The sequence below is a fragment of the Arabidopsis lyrata genome (genome assembly GCF_000004255.2).
Source record: "Arabidopsis lyrata subsp. lyrata unplaced genomic scaffold ARALYscaffold_5, whole genome shotgun sequence".
Lineage (NCBI taxonomy): Eukaryota > Viridiplantae > Streptophyta > Magnoliopsida > Brassicales > Brassicaceae > Arabidopsis > Arabidopsis lyrata.
The window spans coordinates 18,707,031-18,727,564 of NW_003302551.1; the positions used below are offsets into that span (position 1 = coordinate 18,707,031).

At 35.0% G+C, this 20,534-nt stretch overlaps 4 protein-coding genes across 4 annotated transcripts; 1 reads left to right on the top strand and 3 right to left on the bottom strand.

Moving 5' to 3' along the window:
• Positions 1–1,223: 1,223 nt before the first annotated feature.
• On the bottom strand, positions 1,224–2,306 carry LOC9314252 (zinc finger protein GIS). The gene has a single exon (XM_021025695.1). The coding sequence runs from the start codon at positions 2,278–2,280 to the stop codon at positions 1,522–1,524; it is 759 nt and encodes a 252-aa protein (XP_020881354.1). The 5' UTR covers positions 2,281–2,306; the 3' UTR covers positions 1,224–1,521.
• Positions 2,307–11,614: 9,308 nt separating this feature from the next.
• On the bottom strand, positions 11,615–15,105 carry LOC9314255 (dirigent protein 17). The gene is given in 7 exon segments (XM_021024495.1): positions 11,615–12,155; positions 12,264–12,316; positions 13,431–13,470; positions 14,042–14,075; positions 14,077–14,109; positions 14,200–14,549; positions 14,955–15,105. Coding segments are annotated over 6 exon segments (822 nt in total). The 5' UTR covers positions 14,536–14,549; positions 14,955–15,105; the 3' UTR covers positions 11,615–11,829.
• Positions 15,106–15,565: 460 nt separating this feature from the next.
• Positions 15,566–16,993, bottom strand: LOC9314256 (PLASMODESMATA CALLOSE-BINDING PROTEIN 5). The gene is made up of 3 exons (XM_002878142.2): positions 16,500–16,993; positions 16,312–16,339; positions 15,566–16,011 (listed from the first exon to the last, which is right to left on the bottom strand). Exons 1-3 carry the CDS (start codon positions 16,831–16,833, stop codon positions 15,852–15,854), a joined length of 522 nt encoding a protein of 173 aa, XP_002878188.1. The 5' UTR covers positions 16,834–16,993; the 3' UTR covers positions 15,566–15,851.
• A 146-nt stretch (positions 16,994–17,139) lies between these two features.
• LOC9314257 lies at positions 17,140–20,207 on the top strand. Its single transcript, XM_002876410.2, has 2 exons — positions 17,140–19,646; positions 20,024–20,207. Exon 1 carries the CDS (start codon positions 17,277–17,279, stop codon positions 19,632–19,634), a length of 2,358 nt encoding a protein of 785 aa, XP_002876456.1. The 5' UTR covers positions 17,140–17,276; the 3' UTR covers positions 19,635–19,646; positions 20,024–20,207.
• The last annotated feature ends 327 nt before the right edge of the window (positions 20,208–20,534 follow it).

Sequence of the window (20,534 nt, forward strand, 5' to 3'; positions counted from 1 at the left end):
TTGCATCTACCTGCATTTTCCCAATAGAGTGTCCAATATGTCGTTTTGGCATATCATTTTCCATTTCCTTTCATAGGAGACTTGATTAAATCAGATTAGCTTACTTCTATATAAGAAAGCATATATGTAACCATCACAAGTTGTTGCATAGTGCATTATATTGGTGGAAGTTGTGCATTAATGCTTCTGATATTCTTTGATTAAAGTCTTGCCAAATGTGGAAACTCGTATGCTCTTTTGGATCATTGGCCTAAACAAAATCCTAGCTACGTTGTTATCTATATTTATGTTTTGATTTGATAGTTTAACATAAAAAAAATAATATACATGGTTGATTAGGTACAAGGATTTTCCCATATTTTGTCGAAAACCATTTTGGGTCATTGCCATTCTCCGATATCATTACTAGTTTTGTATCTGTCCTTTTAAATGTAACAGGACCAACCCGTCATACTGAATCTCTTTGGCATCTGTTAAGTGGAGTTTACTGTATGTGAATCACAACTTTTTCAAGTCATTGATTGCGATATATATAGAGGTTAGTTGTTGATTCTTTGGATTGTCTCTAAAAGAAAAGTTAAGAAATAAACACAAAAGTAGAAAAGCTTGAGGAATTTTGCTTTGCTTTAGCTTCTAGCTTCCTTATGTTTTTTACTCGAAGTTGCAAGTTAAGAGAATAGTAACATTTAAGGACAGATGAGAAAGCTCTATCGCAAACTCTACATTTGTGTACTTATGGACCACTTCAGTCACTTTGTCGTCTCTCTCTCTACCCTTTTGTCTTGGGCCATTGTCTTCGCTTACCCACACGCACACCAATTACCAAATTATCATCATCATCATCATCGTCTAAGCTTATTATTACCCATCCTGAGTTTTATTTGTTTCCAGGACATGGCGATGAGTCCAGTGTCCATTAGATTCGTTTCAAACCCTTGTAAAAGATTTGTACTCAAGAGGTTCAATTTTTGTATTTAATTTGTATTTGTTACTTGTTAGTTTAGTACAGTAAAGATTCCAATCATTCTATGATTTTTTTCTTTGAAATTCAATCTGAGTTTTGACAAAAATAAAATAATAGTAATAATAAATAATCTCAGTCATTGTGGTTATAACTAAATGCTCAGTAGTAACTATGAAGTACTACTATGTCTAATGACTGACAATTTCACTGAACCCAAAACAGAATTGTTCGAAGCTACAATAAATGTGGATACGTAAAATGGTAAATTCCTTTCCTTCATCTAAGCACGTGTGGAAAAACAAAACAAAAAGAACGATGAACATTAAAGTATTAAACAAAATAAAATACGTGAATCTTACACATCGTGCCGTTTCTTATTCAGAAGCATAAACACGGCGTGAATTTTTTCCTTCACTAAGTTACATAACACTCAACTCAATAAGGGAAATATGTTATAAGAAGTTGAATCGTTAAAGTTACTTAACACTCAATAACTTAGAGTTTTCTCTTTCACTAAGTTACATGAACACTCCGAGTTTTAATTTGTTTTCAAATCTTTAAAGATGAAGATCGAGACTCACATGATCTTGCACGTTAGAGCTCAATCCGTACCGGTACGATGACATTCTGTTCTGAGCAGCGGAGCCACCCACTTGAGATGGTAGTTGGGTTCGAGAACCGGCCAACAACGGTAAACTCGAATTAGAAGAAGAGCCATTACTAGTCAACGCTGCGTTTGAGTTATAAACGCCTTGAACTCGAGGCGGTAGACGCCATAGCCCTAACTGACTCCCATAGCTCGGTCGTGTATAATACGCCGACAGCTGAGGACCAGAAGCATATCCTCCATAGGACCTAGCCGCTGTTAATGGACCACTGGTCCACGACGGGTAATGACGGTAACTGTAAGGGTTATTGTCAGGATGATAAAAGTAGGAGGGAACACCACGTTTGGCGAGCTGGCGTTCGCGTTTGTGAGCGTTTTGGTGTCCACCTAGGGCTTGTGAAGTAGGAAAGTTTCTAAAGCAATAATGACACTCGAATCTCCTGTTGTTGCTGATGCTATTATTGTCCTTACTGTTATCTCCGGTTTGGTCTTCTTCTTCTTCTTCTTCTTCTTTGTCTTTGGTCTGGTAGGGATCGGAGTAGTCTTCTTGACCGGTGGTACTAGAGAAACCTCCGCCGGTGAAATCTTTGCCGAAGACACGAATGGGTTTAGGGTTCTTATCTTTAGGACGGCGAATGAAAGGAAGCTGAGAGAAGGATTCGACGTTCATGAAATCTTGAGTTTCTGTTTCTCTGGCAGCCTCGTCCATAGAGAGAGAGAAATAGAGAGATAGAAACCCTGTTCTAAAAATCCCCGCCTAGCCCCGATTACTCCCCGCTTAATCGCTAGGCCCACCCTATCCGCTTCGATTAATGACTAATCCCCTAAAAAATCAGTAACCCGATTATTCTCCGCCTAATCCGATTACTTTCCGCCTAATTCTATATACCCCGATTATCTTTTAGATTGCAAGTATAAAAAAACTTTTTATTTTTGTTATTCAATCATTTGAATGGAGAGTTTGTGATGTTTTACAATAACTTGTGTTCAAATTTTAATAAAAATCATAAATTTGTAATAAAAATCATAAATTTTTACAATATTGGATTAATATATTTTAAAAATATTAAAATAACCCTAAAACTAATCCCCGATTAATCCCCGATTTTAATCCGATTTTCCGATTAATCGCTAGGCCCATGCCGAGCGCCCGACTAGCGCCTAGCGATTTTTCAAACAAGGGATAGAAATAATGAGTGATATAGAGTTATGAGGCCGACTGCTTTTTAGAGAGATAGGCAACGTTTATATAAAACTGGTTGGTTCCCATATTTTATGGCAATTCATAAATTTTCTATTTGTTGTTTGTCAGAAAGGTTGATTGATAACTTCTAATTATCAAAGCAAAAGAAAGGTTGATAGCTTATCCATGTTCTCTTAAGAGTGATGAATGAATTAATTGTATATATTCAAATGTAAAAGTCGCAATTTTACCACCCACGGTGTGAAATAAAATGTGTTAGATTGTCCGATGAAGAATATGGATCTATAATGCATGATGATCCAGGATCAACTTGGGGTGAATGTGCAATAGCCGGATGTGAAAGCTTGACTTGGACGACAAATATATTCGATAAATTTTTTTTTGGTAATCAATATATTCGATAAATCAGGGGCGGATCTACATGGTGATGGGGTGAGGCACGTGCCCCACACTACTTGTTAAAAATTATTTAATCCATTATTGTATAGTTAGTTTTTAGGGAGACTCACAAAAATGCCCATTTTTCAATATCTCTTTTCAAAAATGCCTTCTTTGGATTTTCATTTTTAAAAATACCCTTTTTATGTACAAAATGACTAAATTACCCTTCTTTTAATAAAAGATATCATAAATATATAAGGAAATATAACAAAATTATGTCCACAAAATACAAAATATTTTTTAGCGGGAAAAGTGATCCCCCAATTTTTTCCGCCAAAACACTTGTAAAAATTTGTAAAACCTTTAAAATACCTTGTAAAATTTTCCCGCCAAAAAATTTTTTTTGCGGGAAAAGTGATTCCGCAAATTTTTTGGCGTTAAATTTTTGGCGGGAAATTTTTTGGCGGGAAAAATTTACAAGGTATTTTAAAGGATTTTTACAGGGTATTTATAAGGTTTTACAATGTATTTTAAAAGGTTTTACAATGTATTTATAAAGTATTTATAAGATATTATAAAATTTTACAAGCTATTTTATAAGGTTTTACAAGTTATAAGGTTTTACAAGTTTTTTATAAGGTTTTACAAGTTATAAATACCTTATAAAACTTTATAAGTACCTTGTAAAACCTTTTAAAATACATTGTAAAACCTTACAAAACACTTGTAAATACTCCGTAAAACCTTTAAAATACCTCGTAAATTTTTCCCGCCAAAAAAATTGCGGAATCACTTTTTCCGCAAAAAAAAATTTTTGGCGGGAAAAATTTTTACGGGAAAATTTTACAAGGTTTTTACAAGTGTTTTGGCGGGAAAATTGCGGGATCACTTTTCCCGCCAAAAAATATTTTGTATTTTGTGGACCTAATTTTGTTTCAAATAAGGGTAAAATGGTCATTAAAAATTAAAAGAGGGCAAACTTAAAAATGAACTCTCAAAAAGGGTATTTTTGAAAAGGGGTATTGAAAAAGGGGCATTTTTAACAATTTCTCTAGTTCTTATAGCTTATTTGGTAGACAAGTGTTCCATGTATCATCATAGGTGAAGGGTTCGATACTCTTTTTGAACTTTTTTGCTGATTTTTTTTTCCACCGAGACACCTACATGACTATATGTTATTTTTAAAACAAAATTGAAATCTTCCTTTTATACTGTAAAGCATATTTACGTTTAAATTTAAAAGATATTGCAAAACTAGTGAATTAGTAAAACATATTATCTTTTTTATTATTTGTTCTAATATGTATAGAGCTTAAATTTGTAGAAATAAGATATGTTTCGATATAGTTTTTATCTTTAATATATGTAATTAAATATATTTAAACCCAAATAAAATTTAAATTTACTAAAGGTGGAATGCTATATTTATCTTACTTTTTCGGGTGTAAATTTAATATTGATAATAATAAGTAATTTTGTGCCCCATACAAATTTTTGTTCTGGATCCGCCCCTGCGATAAATTGCTACTGAAGTATTAGTTTTCTCCGAGAAAATACTACTCTTTTTTTTTTTTTTAAGTAATAGCACTAATAACAATATTTTGTTTTGTTTTTCTAATTTGCAAAGTGGATGGATCGCATTTTCGTAAATATGGTAGTTTGTTTTGCGTAATTTTATCTGATTATACAATACTGTCCGGAAAAAAAAATCACTAATTTACGAAAATGACACTGTGCTTTTTTTATAAATTTGGTTACCTAGGAAATATGTCCTTGAATAAAATACAATATACAGTATTAGCTTCTTTGTGTATTCATTTCCCCAACAAACAACTTTCCTTCAAAACCATTGTTCCGCCTGGTTCCTGTGTTATCTACTTTTGTTTCTTATTAATTCCCCACAAGTGCACTTAAGACTACGAATATTCAATTTCAATTACATTGAGATTTTCACTTTTTCGATTTAAAAAGAAAGCTATAGCTTTTCAACCTAATCTAGTAGACTAGTACATATTAGTTTGGTACAGTTTTCTTTTCGATACTGATCTTAAGTTTTTGATCAAATATTTTTTAGTAATATATGTTTCAGTTTGGATTTTACCTTTTCAGTTCACGTATAATCAATTTTACTTTTTATCTACAGATTTGAAAAGGTATTGGGAGAAACAATATCATGTCACGCACCCCGACCATGTATATATATAGTGTTGCTAAATTTTCAGACGGGGAATCTAACTAAACTCGGTTCTCGACTTTGAAATCGAAATATTGAGGTTGCATTGATGATCTATTCCCGTGTCTTTCCATAAAGGATTCAGATTTTGTTATGATAAATCAAATCCATAATAGTTTTAAAAGTTAATTAAATAATTTATATAATTTTGTTTTTATTTTTTAATAAATCATAAAATAAAATTATCTATCTAGCAACTTAGCAAGTTCTATTATACATGAGTTTATATAATATATTAATTTTATTTTTAATTAATACTATTAACTAAAATTACAATAATACTACATTTGAAATTGATTACTTAAAACGAAATCAGAGATTTGAAAATTTAAATATATATATTAAGATAAAATTAAAAATACATATTAAAGTTAAATTAAATTACAAATATTAAACTACATTAAAAAATATTATATTAGTGAGATATTCAATGAATCTCTCACCAATGCACATGTTCTTAGTCTTATTAAAAACACACAAAATTTGAGTATGTTAATATCCTTGTTTGAAAAAATCGGATTAAAATTGGGGATTATTTTTAGGGTTATTTTAATATTTTAAAAATATATTAATCTAATATTGTTTTCAAAATTGTAGTAAACACATAAAATATATATTTTAAGGCAAATTTTTATGATTTTTTGATTAAAAATTATGACTTGTTAAAAATTTGAACATAAATTATTGTAAAACATCACAAACTTCCAATTCAAATGTTTAAATAAAAAAAAAGTTATTTTATACTTGCAATCAAAAAATAATCGGGATATGTAAGAATAGGCGGAAAATAATCGGATTAGGCGGAGAGTAATAGGGTGACTAATTTTTTTAAGGGATTAGTCATTAATCGAGGCGGACAGAGTGGCCTAGCGATTAAGCGGAGAGTAATCGGGGTAGGCGGAGATTTTTAAAACAGGGGTTAATATTATCATAAAGTAACATTAATCCACAAATGAAACAAATTTTGTGATATCGTCGCTCTTTGAAAACTCCTGGACAACGTTTGTTCTAAAATGAAAGACACGTCTCCTCCTGTTTTAACTTATTTTTCAAGAAAAATAACTTTTTTTATAAAAAACAATATAATTTCAAAAAAATATAATATCCCGAGAATTAATGAAACGGATACAACACTTATGGAGCAGAAAATGGGTCATGGTAAATTTATGATAAGTAACTAAGAAAAAGGAAAAAACAAAAACTAGGTGCAAGTTATCAGGGAAATGGGTTCATTACGAACGTACGTGAAGGTAGGTGTGTACCACTCTCTGAACACATATTTGCTTACATGTACCCGGATGTTACTATTTATAGGTCGTAGAGAATTCTCTTTTAAGAACCAGCTTTTACTTCTTTCATCTCTCTCTCTCTTTTTTGTTAATCAGGAGAATTCCAGACCGAAGTCTAGACTAATTTCTGGAATCGATAAAAATTCGAGTTGTCTACTGTCTAGCCACTAAAAACGTATGTGAAGCACAATTTTTTTTGTGAGACAGTTGAGAGAAGTGGTCCTTACATGCTGTTCAATCAGTGTTGATGTCATCAATAAATTGAAAGTCTTTGTGTGTTGTTATCATCGTCATGTATTAAAATCATCAAACTATATACATAAAACTTCTATAAAAATTTTAAGTTTTAAACTAAACTAACTAGTTTTATCTTTTGCCAAGGAACTAGTAGTGTCTTAGGTAATCAACATGTAAATCCTAACTTTTCATTTATATGATATTTACTCATTTAGCAAAAAAAAAAAAGTTTTAAACTAATCTGAGTTAGTAATTAAGTTTCCGTGAATGATGACATAAAGAAAATAAAGCAACTTTAATTTAAAAAATATTTAATCTGCATATATAAAACAAATTTAAGTCTCGGTTTAGATATCCAATTGAACTATATAAGTTTCCGTCGGTAGTCTATATCATTAAAATACATAATAATAAAATACTGTATATAAAACAAATATAATGCGCCAATTTAGTCTACAGCGAGAGCCCAAGCATGAAGACAAGAGAAGATTGCTAGTAACTCTTAGCAAACCATATCAAAATGTATGCTAAATAAAATTTCAAGAGAACCAAAAAACACAATTTGTTTGCATAGATCTGATGGATTGTGTGATTCATGTATTAGCTGCGCGCATAGAAAGTATCTCGGTGGACTTTAGCTGATGAACAGAATCGTAAATAACAGTGTTCCTTTATATTAATGTGAGGTAGACTAAGATGAGCCATGTCGGTGAAGAGATTGAATAAGGTTTTAGTCTAGAGCTTTTAAAGGTCTAGTCACTTTTATGTACTATGGCATTATAATCAAACTGAATTATCTCTTGAAGCATTATATTAGACATTGTTTTTTTTTTTTTTTTTTAATATCTGGAAGTTCAATTTCGAAGGCCCTACATTTCCTAGAGACGGGATCCACACCAGATTAAATTCATCTCATTTGGAGAAGAAATCCCTCCCAACGCGCATCGAACCCAGTAGCTCCACCTAGGAGATTTACCATTGGGCCAACACAACATTGGTTATATTTGACATTATTACATATATCACGTACTTTTTAGTTTGTTGGGTGATCATCTAAAAGTTTTGTTTAGTTTTTCAGTTTCTAATTTTAATAAACTTTTGGCATTAAATTAATTAGTCTAGCCATTAATATAAACTTAACATTATTTAATTACATAACTGAAAACTTTTAAAGTTAATTAATTGTTTTCTCTTTTGCGACCATCATTTATCTTTCTAGATTGTTTTCTACATCCGTCGGTTTTCTATTCCATCCAAAATATCTTAACGAAAATTTAGATGGAAGAAAAAGACCATCATTTATAGATTAGGCTACTATAAATACTATAGGAATAACACATTTTCAGACAAACCGACGAAAAAAACAACAACATATAAATTTATAAATCAAACAAATCACACAAAGGGGGGCCCCGTGAATGGAGTTGAACCCCACAAGGCCTTAAAAGCCCACAAAGTCTCAGAAACCCTAACAGCAAACACTTGGTTACAAACACCTTGGCTTTGCCATTAAAGTCATAGTCATATATGCTTCAGAGATTAAATGGCTTTTGGTGAAGGGACCATTACCTCTCACTTTCTTTCTTTTTTTTTTTATAATACCTCTCACTTTCTCTGCTTCCTTTCCTCCTTTTCTTAGATGCAACTCCTCCACTTGGACCACTGCTCTTCTTTCATCCATCCATCTATCTATAATCTATTATCTATCTATACCTTTTCATACATTACTCATCTATTTAATTTCTTTCAAAATTAAATTGAAAAGACATGTGCTAATAGAGATGAAATTCTCCATGCAAAAAACTATATATGGTATCAAAATGGTATAATCCTATATATATATATATATTATGGTATACATACAAGATTAATTGTATCTCCAATATCCAAACATTTAAAACATTACTTGATCTCGTAGATCCAATCTAGTCAGAGAAGTAAATTATATGTAATGCAAGCCCGGTCTGCATGACCAGCTATCATGAACGGACCGGACTATGTTAGCTTATAACTGCAATACATTAAATCATTATTAAGTAACAGCTCTGTATTGTACGTACATGCAAGATTTTAGCTAAACATATCGTGTCCCTTTCATAGCATGTAGCCATGAAACCAAGATTACTTTATGGTGCTAAATGCTTTTTAGCAGATTAAAAACAGCAATAAAAACAAAAACAAAATTATACAACAATGTAAGTGATAGGCTTGGGCATATTACCCGAACCCGAAGAACCGAACCGAACCCGACCCGAAAACCCGATCCGAATCCGAACCCGAAGTTTTAAAATACCCGAACGGGTTCTAAACTTCACAACCCAAAAATCCGAACCCGAACCCGACATGAACCCTAACCCGAACAAGTACCCGAACATACCCGAAATATAAGTACATAGTTATAATATATTAGTAATATTTATACTTGTAAAAACTTAAGTGCCTAAATTATTTGGATGTTAAGAATTTTTGGGTGTTTTGTTACTTTTGGCTAGATTCGGTTAAAAAATACTTGGGTTTTATAGATTTTTGAGTATTTTTCAATACTTTGCAAAGAGTCGAATACAAAATTTTTAATATTTTGATACTTCGGGTAAACCCGAATCCGAACCCGAAATATCCGATCCGAACCCGACCCGAACCCGAAGTTTTAAAATACCCGAACGGATCTTAGTTTTCTATACCCGAAAAACCCGAACCCGAAAAACCCGACCCGAATATCCGAACGCCCAGGCCTAGTAAGTGAAGGTAAAGAACATGAGCCCACCAATGTCTTTTCATAGTTAAACTTAAAACACTCTAGATTAATTCTACCTCTATATACAGTTATACACAATCAATGTTAATATACATAATATTATGAAGATACCATTATCGAAACTAGACGAAGATCCTAATATAACGTATACTTTCATCACAATGTTTTACAATTTTAGAAAATGATGCTTATAAAATATTAGCCTTCTTCACTTGAACAAAATCATTCTACTATCATTTTAGTGGGTTGAAAATAAATATTGTTTTTGTCTGGAAGCTAGATGAGTTTTATTTTATGAAAAACATTTTGTATGGACCACGATTTAAAAATAATTATTATAAATGGAGAGAGCAAGGGCGGAGCCACATGATATTATAGAGGGGCAGTTGCCACTGTCAATTTTTCAAAAATTAATGTTATTTTGTAACATTTTTTAATTTTGTCCCTGTTAATATATTACTTAATGCCCCCATAACTTTATTTTTTTCTATACATACGTTTCTATTCTATGTTTTATTTCTCTTTCATTAAATTTTTATTATTTTCTCTTACTCCAATCTCTCTTTTTTTTTTTTTACTTTTAAGTTTAGAACATTGTTTTATGTATTTTTGTATATCAAATCTCTGAGAATTCGGTTTATGTTTAGAAGTAAACCAAAAATGATTTGTCTTACAAATTTACAATTTATAAACATATATAATGTGTAATATAGAATTAAAAATCCAAGACAACCATGATGATCATTATAATTGGATTTAGTGTCTTGGCTTAGAAAGAGCTGAATTGGAAACCAATTTTAAGTGATTGCTTCGTATGTTATGTTGACAAAGATTTATTTGGATTTGTCACTAATGTGAAAAGTGATAAGAAGATTTCGATTTATGAGTGATCGTGGGTTACTTTCGTAAAGTATTATTTTTTGTTCGTATTTTTTATGGGATTTGTAAGAAACGATTTTTTTTAAGGTTAATATTATTGCCACGGGTAAAATTATTTCCTACATCCGCTGGAAGAGAGCATCTTTTCAATATTGCATTAACGATGTTACATGTATGTGGGGGAGCTTTCTCTAGATATTATGATGTCGTACATGTCTCCCGACCTCTTGTCAATTTCATTTGTTTTCTTTATCATTCTCTTGTTGGTTTTAAATTTTGTTAGTAATAGTAGACACTGGACATAAATTACGGTTAACTCCAGTTTTTTCATAACGTCAACGTAAAAATTATTTTAAATCGATTCGATATACTGGTCCCATTCGACGATAACCCAATTTTTTTAATGATCTAGAAATATAAAATAAACAAAAGTAAAAAAAATCTTAAAATTGAAAATAATCCTAGGAAAAAAAAAAGAAGTCCAAATTGAACAATTTGTATCCGTGACTCTTCAGAAGCGCTCCGCAAGACATTAGCGTTTCCTTAGATTTTAGTCAATGGGCTTTTTAATAGATCAGATTTAATGGGCATAAGCCCAATAAAATTAATGACAATCCATCAAATTTTATTACCACAATGCATGCTCTACTCGGCCATAGAAGGTTGATCAATAACGGTCACAAGTCACACAACTCTGAAGTCTGAGGGAGATCCGCAATTGCGTTTTCATAAATCCCAAAACTCGTTGATAAGCAATTTTTTGACGCAACATTGTACTAAAAAAGTAATTATTTTAATATATACTGCTGTCTCTTTGTAATAATTGATGTTTTAGTCTTTTAGAAAAACATTTGTTTGTCGTAATGCAAAATATGCGTAGCATTTTCTTTCTAGCTTCTACCGGTTAGCTGGAGTTAACATATTACATATATAAATGAAACAACTACCACTTATTCATATGATAAAGGTATATTAATTAGGTTTTGTTAAACAAAAAGTTTAATGTGTGGAAAACCTTAAAAGTTAAACTACATGAAACTGGTGAAGTATCATTAGTTGATATCGTTTTGAAACACAATAGATTATAACTTCACAACAATTCGCCACATAAAATACAACTTTTTACCACAGTTTCTTACAATAAAATACATCAAAATCACAATATCAATTCAACAGCAAAAAAACCATTTATTCCACTAACCATTCATTTATTTTTGTATTCAACCAAAACGTTCCTTTTGTCACGTAAAAATGGAAAAGCACTAGGGAGTCAATAATAATTAATGCCAGATATAGACATTATACTCGACCACAGCATTTCCACTGGTAGTATTGAACGTAAAAGTCTTGGCCTGCGCATATCCTCTACCAAACCTAAAAGCTCCCGTACCTCCGATGATCGGCATCTCTCTCACCTTTGACATTATCGGATTCCGGCCATACATCGACCCCGTGCTGCCCGAAAATTCACCCTTGGTGAAAACCAAGTTGAAAGCCATAAGCAGACTAAACTTATTCTGGTCGGTCGCTGCAAAAATTCCTTGGGCTCTCCCAACTTCCTCTGAGCTAATTTCAGGCCCCACCGTCAATATGTCGTCAACCACTGCAACCATACCGAAAGCGGTTGCAGAGGAGTTTGTTGTGGGACTCGTAGCGACTACGACGGAGGTTGGTTTCTTTGCGGAGACAACGTCATGTAAGTAGAAGTGTAGGTGGGTTAGCTTCTCCGGTTTATGTCCTGGATACGGTGCCTTCACTGTTGTTGAGTAAGCTACGGATTCTGTAATGGTGGCCGCAAAAAGAAGAGCTGAGAACAGAGTAAGAAGAAGGCTAGCCATTGGGAAGATGGTTGTTGCTCTACAAAGTCAACTGATTTTTCAGGCTGTGTGAAAAAAATGTGTTTTGCGTTTTTGCGGAAGTGTTTGCATAATTTATACACAAAACAGAATTATTGATTGAAGAACAACTGAATAAATAATAGATTTTTCTTCGTTAATCACAGCTAGCGAGGCGACGTGCTAACAAACGAATCTCCATTCATGTACGTGGATCATAATCTTTGGAATTATTCAAGGAATATGATAGTTTAGTGAAATATAAAAAAATTGAAAAAATTGAAAAGAATTAAGAGAGAGATAATGATTTATAAAATGAGAGGGAAAGTCAGAGACACGTTTGTTGCACATTGAAAAACAAAACGTAGTTCATCTACCAGAATTGGTTTTTATCATTTTGTGATTACCAAGCTATAAGTTATCTGATCTCTAGTGTTTAACTATTCCATGATGTCATCTAATGTACTCAAGTGATGAAATTTTATAACAATACAATAAAAATTACACCAAAATCACAATATCAATTCAACAAAAACAAAAACAAAAAAACATTTTTTCCACCAGTTTTTATTTCTTTTGGTTTTCAACAAAAAGTGATGAAAACCAATAATTAATGCCAGATATAGACATTATACTCGACAACAGCATCTCCACTGGTAATATTGAACACAAAAGTCTTGGCTTGTGCATATCCTCTTGCGAACCTGAATGCTCCCGTACCTCCGATGATTGGAAACTCTCTCAGCTTCGACAATATCGGATTCCGGCCATACATCGACGCGGTGCTGCCGGAAAATTCACCCTTGGTGAAAACCAAGTTAAAAGCCATAAGCAGACCAAAGTTATTCTGGTCGGCCGATGCATACATCCCTTGGGCTCTCCCGATCTCCTCTGAGGTTATTTCAGGCCCAATCGTCAATGGATCGTCAGCGATTGCAACCAAAGCGAAGCTGGTTGCAGAGGAGTTTGTTGCAGGACCCCTAGCAACTGGGACGGCGGTTGGTTTGTTCCCGGAGATAATGTCGTGGAAGTAGAAGTGTAGGTGGGTTAGCTTCTCCGGTTTATATCCTGGATACGGTGCCTTCACTGTTGTTGAGTAAGCTTCGGATTCTGTAATGGTGGCCGCAAAAAGAAGAGCTGAGAACAGAGGAAGAAGAAGGCTAGCCATTGGGAAGATGGTCGTTGCTCTGCGATTGCATTTTTGTGGTTGTGCTTGCATCATTTATACACAAACAGGGTTATAATTTGAGTGTATAAATAATTAATTTGCTTGACGAATCACAGCGAGGAGTCGTGCAACAAGCAACCTCTACATCTGTCTTGGAACGAGTCTATTAAGGTTTGAATTAAGTGAAAGATAATTTGTTTTTTGAATAGAATCAAGTCAGAGACATGTTGTATATAAGAAATAGAAAAAGTTGGAGACACGTATATGTCAAACTCATTTTGAAAATATGACTATTTTAAACGAAACGAAATTTATCTACTAAAATTGGTTTAGCAATTTTGATAATCGTACAAAAAAAGTTTTCATCTATAATGTATCTACTGACTACTATTCCATTATTCCACTAGTCTTCCAATACCGTATACTCAAGCGATGATATTTTCAAAAGACTATTCAAATGTTTCCAATTTGAAGGCATAAGAGTGTAACCTTTCTGTCCTGCTTCACCATATTGACTCTGCGCAATAAGCCGACCCTTTTGTGTTGGAGTTCTTGGTCTAGCGTTGTGGCGTGTATCCATAAGTTTGGGCATGTATTTGTCGATTCTTGATGATCTGCAATGAGATTGACCTCAGTGGCACAGTAACATCCAAAGGAAGAAGCACCTCTTCTAGCTCAGACCAGTCAAGATCTTCAGAATCCCCATCTTCATATTCAACTCTGTACCATCCCGATTGTTTATCGAACTTTGTCACCATACCAGAATAGTAGTGACCCAAAAAAAACTTCCGAACTTCTCTACCCACAAGCCATTCGCCGCTTCCTACAGTGCCACTTGATATTGGTTCATCTTTGGCAATCATACAATCTGTTTGCGGTTCATCAGGCACACCATTGATAACAACCGCAGGCTCCCCCGGTATCTCGAAGATCCCCGGAGGAAGAGACGGTGCTTCTTGCTTAATGCTCCCAGTGTTCTCCATTTTTGAGCTATCTTCTGCAACAACGTGTAGAGAAAGCTTACAGAGTCAACAACAGAAGTCAAGATTCAAAAGTTCAATCACTGAATCTCTTGAACCAAGTGCATCTTTCATAGTTCGATAGATTTTAGAAACGATAAACCTGGTGATCAACCAATAAACTAACAGACACAGAACCAAAATTAAGGAAAATCATTCGCAGCAGATACGATAATCGGATCCAAAATTGAACGAAAAGAAACGATTTATATTGATATGCGATAAGATTCCCAGAATAAAATCCTAAATCTTATACGAGAATGGTGAAATTATCCTCGACATTTTCAGCATTTGGGTAGCAGAAAAAACCCTAATTCCCCGACGTCCGCAAGTCCAGTTCACACATAAACCATACATCAAAAAGAATACGAGAAAAGGCTCACCAATATCAGTCGAATATAGTCGCTCGGCGAATAGGATGGAAGAGATTTGGCAACCGTTATTCGTGTCGAGTGTACGGCGGCGACGGATGCGGGAGGTTTTCACTAGATAAAAGACAGACGCTTTGTTTGGCAACGCCAACAACTTTATTCGGGATCGACTAAATCTTTTGCCAACCAGACCCAATTTTATTTTCTTTTATTCGATTTTTGAACTTTAAATCTATATTTACGGAAAATTTAAAGCTAATAAAAAAGACAAATACAGATTTTCTATAAGAAATTGAAAATGAAATCATCTAACCAACTACTACCGTTTTTGATTTTACTACAAACTTACAATAATGAAAGAAAAGCCAAAGTTTCAAATAAAAAACTTAACTGTAATGTATATACTCTCTAACACCTTTTTATTTTATTTTTTTGATAATTACTCTCTAACACTCTTTCTCTTTTACTATATCTTCTGTATATATCCTTGATCTGAGGTTATATATTGTTTCACTAGAAAAAGCGCATAAGGAGTATCTTGGTACAGCAGCATCCATCTGCGATACGGATGACCTTGTTGAATCTCCCGCAATCGTGGTCAATCACACACCCCCTCAGGTAAATTCCTTTTAAACTACGTAGCACTCTTTCTCATTATATGTCTATTAACCAATTATGGTTGATGACATGACATCATTACATCATTATCCGTTCGTTGAGAGAAAGAAATATCACTACGAATTCCCAGAGAAGCAATCAAAACATGTTCAATCACTCACAGTGGGATGGATTATAAAAAATCAAAATGCCAGACAAAAAAAAATTAGATATTAGGCTTCTCTTCAAAGGTAAACTGGGAGAGATCAAAATAGTATCCTTCTCATCATCAATGAGCCCGTGCGTGTAAGCCTAAAGATGATGAATTATCCGTGTCATCGTCAATAAGCTGCTGAAACCGATGAAGGTCACAATCCAACTGTTGCAAATCGGTCTGCCACCACGGCTCATATCTGCTTGTCCTGCACCCGTTGAAGTGGCATCCGCTACTCGACCATTGTTGACTCCCTTACTGCAGCACATCATGAGCTTTTCAAGAGTATTGTTGAGATAAGTTATAGAGATGTGAATCCTCATCAGTGAACAAAGCAACACAGAGAATCACATAAGTATAACCAAAGGCATCCATTCATGTTCATCATGTATTGAACAATCTAAGAACCAAATCCATTCTCCATGGAAATGAAGTAACTTCCTTCTTACCAATACAAGATTAGCTCTTATTAAGGAAACTGATATTGAAAAAATTCAAATCACAAAACGATCTCTCATATCGATCTAAATTGCTCAAAGATAGTTTGAAATTGATTACCTCGAAGGGTATTTGCAAGTTCCCTGACCTGAAACACACAAAAATTGGGGGGGAAATTACTTCAACAAGATGCACAAATGTATCAAATCTGAATCTAAAAATTGAATTCAAAACAAGAGATCATCATTATAATCCTGATTCCACTACCCTAATTGATATAAGATTTGGATTTCAGAAGAAGGCTATACTGGGATTGAGTGAAGTAAGAGCAGCGTTATTGTTGAAATTGCAAGCCTCGTCCTCCTCGCCGTTCTTCAGATAATAATTGTTGAAAACAAACGACGCCATTTTCTGAACATCCGTCGGGTCGTTACAAGGTCCACCTTGCTGAATCGGACCACAATCAGCGCCGCCTTGACCACAAGCCCACTCAATCGCGGTCTGGAGCGACGAATCTTCCGCGTTGTTCTTCGCCACACACCATAACTCCACTTGCAACACTTGACCTCCGATCTGCGCAGTCGCAACCACCATTAACATCGCCGTCGTCGCAGCGAGAAGAGAGAGACGAGAGAGATACATAATTATTTCCTCAGAGAGAGAAGATCAACCAAAGTAGTGTCGCGAAGAAGGTTTCTAGGGATATTTTTTTTATAACCGCTGATTTGGAACTTGGAAGTGAGCACCAGAAAGTTACCGTTAAAGGTATCGGAGAAAATGGAAGATCTAACAGTGACGAGAGAGAATCTGAAGAGACTCGAGACTATTTTGGACTGTTTTCGTGAAAACAGAGAAATATTCGGGTGTATACTGTAATTTCTTGGATTTAAGCGCCTAATTGGGCCTCTATGTCGGCCCATTAAATAAAGGTGAATGAGTGTTTGGGGCACCGGCCAATATAAACTAAGTACTCGGATTGATGACGTGGCTCTTTGTGATTGGTTAATTTCCTTTCAGAAAGGCTTCTGGTCTCACGACCGATGAATTGACTCAGTTTAGCTTTTCCGAGGAGAAAATCATCAGCCATGGCTTCTTCTCCGCCGTCAGATCCCACCGATCGAGATGCAGAAGCTCTTTCTGGGAACCCTAGTTTAATTGAGAAACCGAGTTTAGTAGAGCAAGGAAGTATTTCATTGGAGAATGCGAATTCCGTCCCTAACAAAGCCCTAAATCTAGAATCAACACAGGACGAAGAAACACAGAATCTGCAGGATCCGGAGGAATCCGACGGTAGAGATCAGCAGTTAGAAGCTTCGATTGAGGAAAGTAGGAACGAAGAGGACGATATGGACGCGACGCAAGCCGTAAGCTCTTCTTATTACCGCCGTGGAGGTGGACCGAAGCGGAAGAAAGGGATTCAGAAGAAACGAAAGCAGCAAGAGAAGTCAAAAGAGAAGCTTGAGGTACTTTTGAAAACTTTGAAGCCCATTGCTTTCGTTCCATGTAAAACCCTAGATTTTGCTCGGCATGAGAAGCTCTTGAAGACGTTAGGTCTGTGGGATTTTGTGCATTTGGAGTTTGATCAAAATATCCGTCAGGATCTAGTAGCGAACCTTGTTGCGTATTACAATTCTGAGGGTCGATGCAGCTATGTTAATGGGGCTAGGATCAACGTCAGCCGTGCTGATTTGGCTCGAGCGTTGAAGTTGCCTAAGAAGAAAGACTTTGTTGTTACAGAGGAGGAGAGAGAACTTCTGGAAAACGATGAATCTGTTCGGTTTATTGATGAGATTCTTTCAACTTGGGTTCTACTGCAGAGAGATGATATGTGGATTATGCCTGTAGAGATTGTTGAATGGACAAGGGATATAAAGCAAAAGCATTTGGAAAAGTTAGACTGGCCTAAATTGCTCTGGTTCATGGTTGAGAAAGAACTGAAAGCGGAGCCTTTGCTTGGTGATTGTTTTTTTGCTTCTCATCTGCAGCTGTTGATCAAAACACAGAAAGAAGATTTACTAAAGGAAAAATGTAAAGCGGATGATGAGGGGGATGATGATGATGACGACGACGATGTAAAGGAGGTTGATTTTATGGTAAAATCTCCGAAAGAAGATTGTTTGGAGGTTAAGGAAGAAGATGTTGGTGCTGCAGATTCAGGAAAGGATGATGGTGCCATCGACTCGAAAGAAGACAAGTATGTGGAAGAACATATGATCGAATTGAATCTCGGGCAAGAGACTGTGTCAGAAATGGTCTCTGGGGAAGAGCGAGGTCCTGTTGAGGGACAGCCAATGGATGTTGAGGAAAATAAGAAAGAAGAGGATGAAAGGTGGGCATGGAATGAAGACACTCATGCTGGTTCTCATTTCCTTCGCCGTTGCAATCTTAGTAGTGCTAGGGAGGGGGACGAAGATAATCATATTGAAGGATCCATGGAAATGGGAGAAGATGAGCCAATTGATGATGTCGGGGAAGAGGATGAGGAAGATACAGAAAAGCATGAAGAGGGGTTTCCTTTTTTTCCAAATGGCGATTCCCTTCAGGGAGTTGGCCAAGAGAATCTCATGTTGGGGGATGCATCTCCGTTAGGTTATAACTCTGGGTTACAAATTCATGGCAATTCAATTGGTGGTGATTTCCTTGCTTCTAGGGTTGACATGCATATGACTATGGGTTCAGGTAGTTCTTCTCTGTTCGGGAATGGCAATAACAAGAGGGAGATTGAACACGAGAATCATATTTCTTATCATTCTCATAACCCCGGCAATAAGAGGTTGAGGACCGCAGAACCTTCTTGGGATGAAAAACCACCCCCAGTTGACATGTGTTTGGATCAGATGGTGTACTGGGTTGAAAAAACTAGATTATCAAATGCTGAAAAAGACCGAGAGCGTGAACAATCTGTTATGAACCAGCAGTATCTGATGAACGAACTTCAAAGCAAGGCAGCAATGATTCAGGAATTGGAAAGAACCAAGTTTGAGGAGCAACAGAGAAAAGATATGATGATCTATAAGCTTGAAAGTGAGCTTCGTATGATGACAAGTGTAGTAGAGGGTTATAGGAAGGCTTTGAAAGAAACACAAAAGGCATCAAGAGAGCACAGAAAACGTTGCCCTTTGCGTGATGAGAAACCGGTCTACAAGGATGTCAAAGGTTCTGGAGGTTTAGTCCTGTGCACTACTGAAATTGAAAAGCTGAGATTGAAGCAAGAAGAGGAAGATAGAATGACACGAACTCTAGTAGAAAGACAGATTGAGGACTTTGAAAGTCAGTGGCTTAATAAATTTGGAGAACACATGGAGACAGTAGAATTGCTAAACGAGAGATTCATCGAGAATGAAAATGAAGTGAAGATATTGAGAGAAACACTTTCGGAAAGCAAGAATCATGAGACATCTGAAGTTGCTGCTGCTATAGAAGAAACTACAGAAGAAACTTGAGATGCTCTAAAGGTACTTCACTCTCCTTTATTGAAAATTACAGCATAACTTTACCCTGGTTCGTTGAATTGGGGACTAGAACGTTTTATTCGCTCCCTACATTCATTATAGAGGAATCTTGAATCTACTCTTTACGTGTTCAAAAATCAATATTATGGTGATGTCCGAGTACATCATATGAGTAGTGAGAGTGAGGTACACAAGCGAGAAAATCGATTTTAATAGATGAGTAGACATTTTGTAATGACTCGGAATGTTTCAACTAATAAGATTCTAATACTTGGTAATCTTATAATTTCCCCGCTACGGCTTATTAGTTTTGTTTTCTTTTTGTTTCATTACTATATTGCTGATTTGTCTCGATTTTTTTTTGTCCCTGTGGCTTGTAGGTTTCTGCAGATCGGTGAAGCTTATGAAGCTCATTTGAACAAGCATCAATTTAGCATCCTCATTTTGTATGATAGACAATGATGATCGAATCAAATCTCTTCTTTTTATCTCTTTCTAGGAAATGTAACCAACGGTTGTGATGTGATCAATGCCAAGTCTTAATTAGCACTAAACATTTAATCATCTCTGAGATTCGTTAACATACTCTGATGAACAGCTCCAAACTCAGTTAATCTAGACTTATAACGATTGTGACGAATGGTCGAGTGTACCATTTTTTGGAAGGAAAATATAAGAATAAATAATGAGGAGAAAATTGAAGGAAAAGGTAAATTTATTTTCTTTATAGTATTACAGTATACTTGGTATAAAAATTGTATATCAATGAGAGGAGTGAAATGGTATTGGCACTGACATAAGTTATAAAACACTGAAACTGACAACATCTCGCTTTCCTACATATCCCAACAGGTCCAACACAAGACCACTAACCTCTGGTCTTTTAAAAAC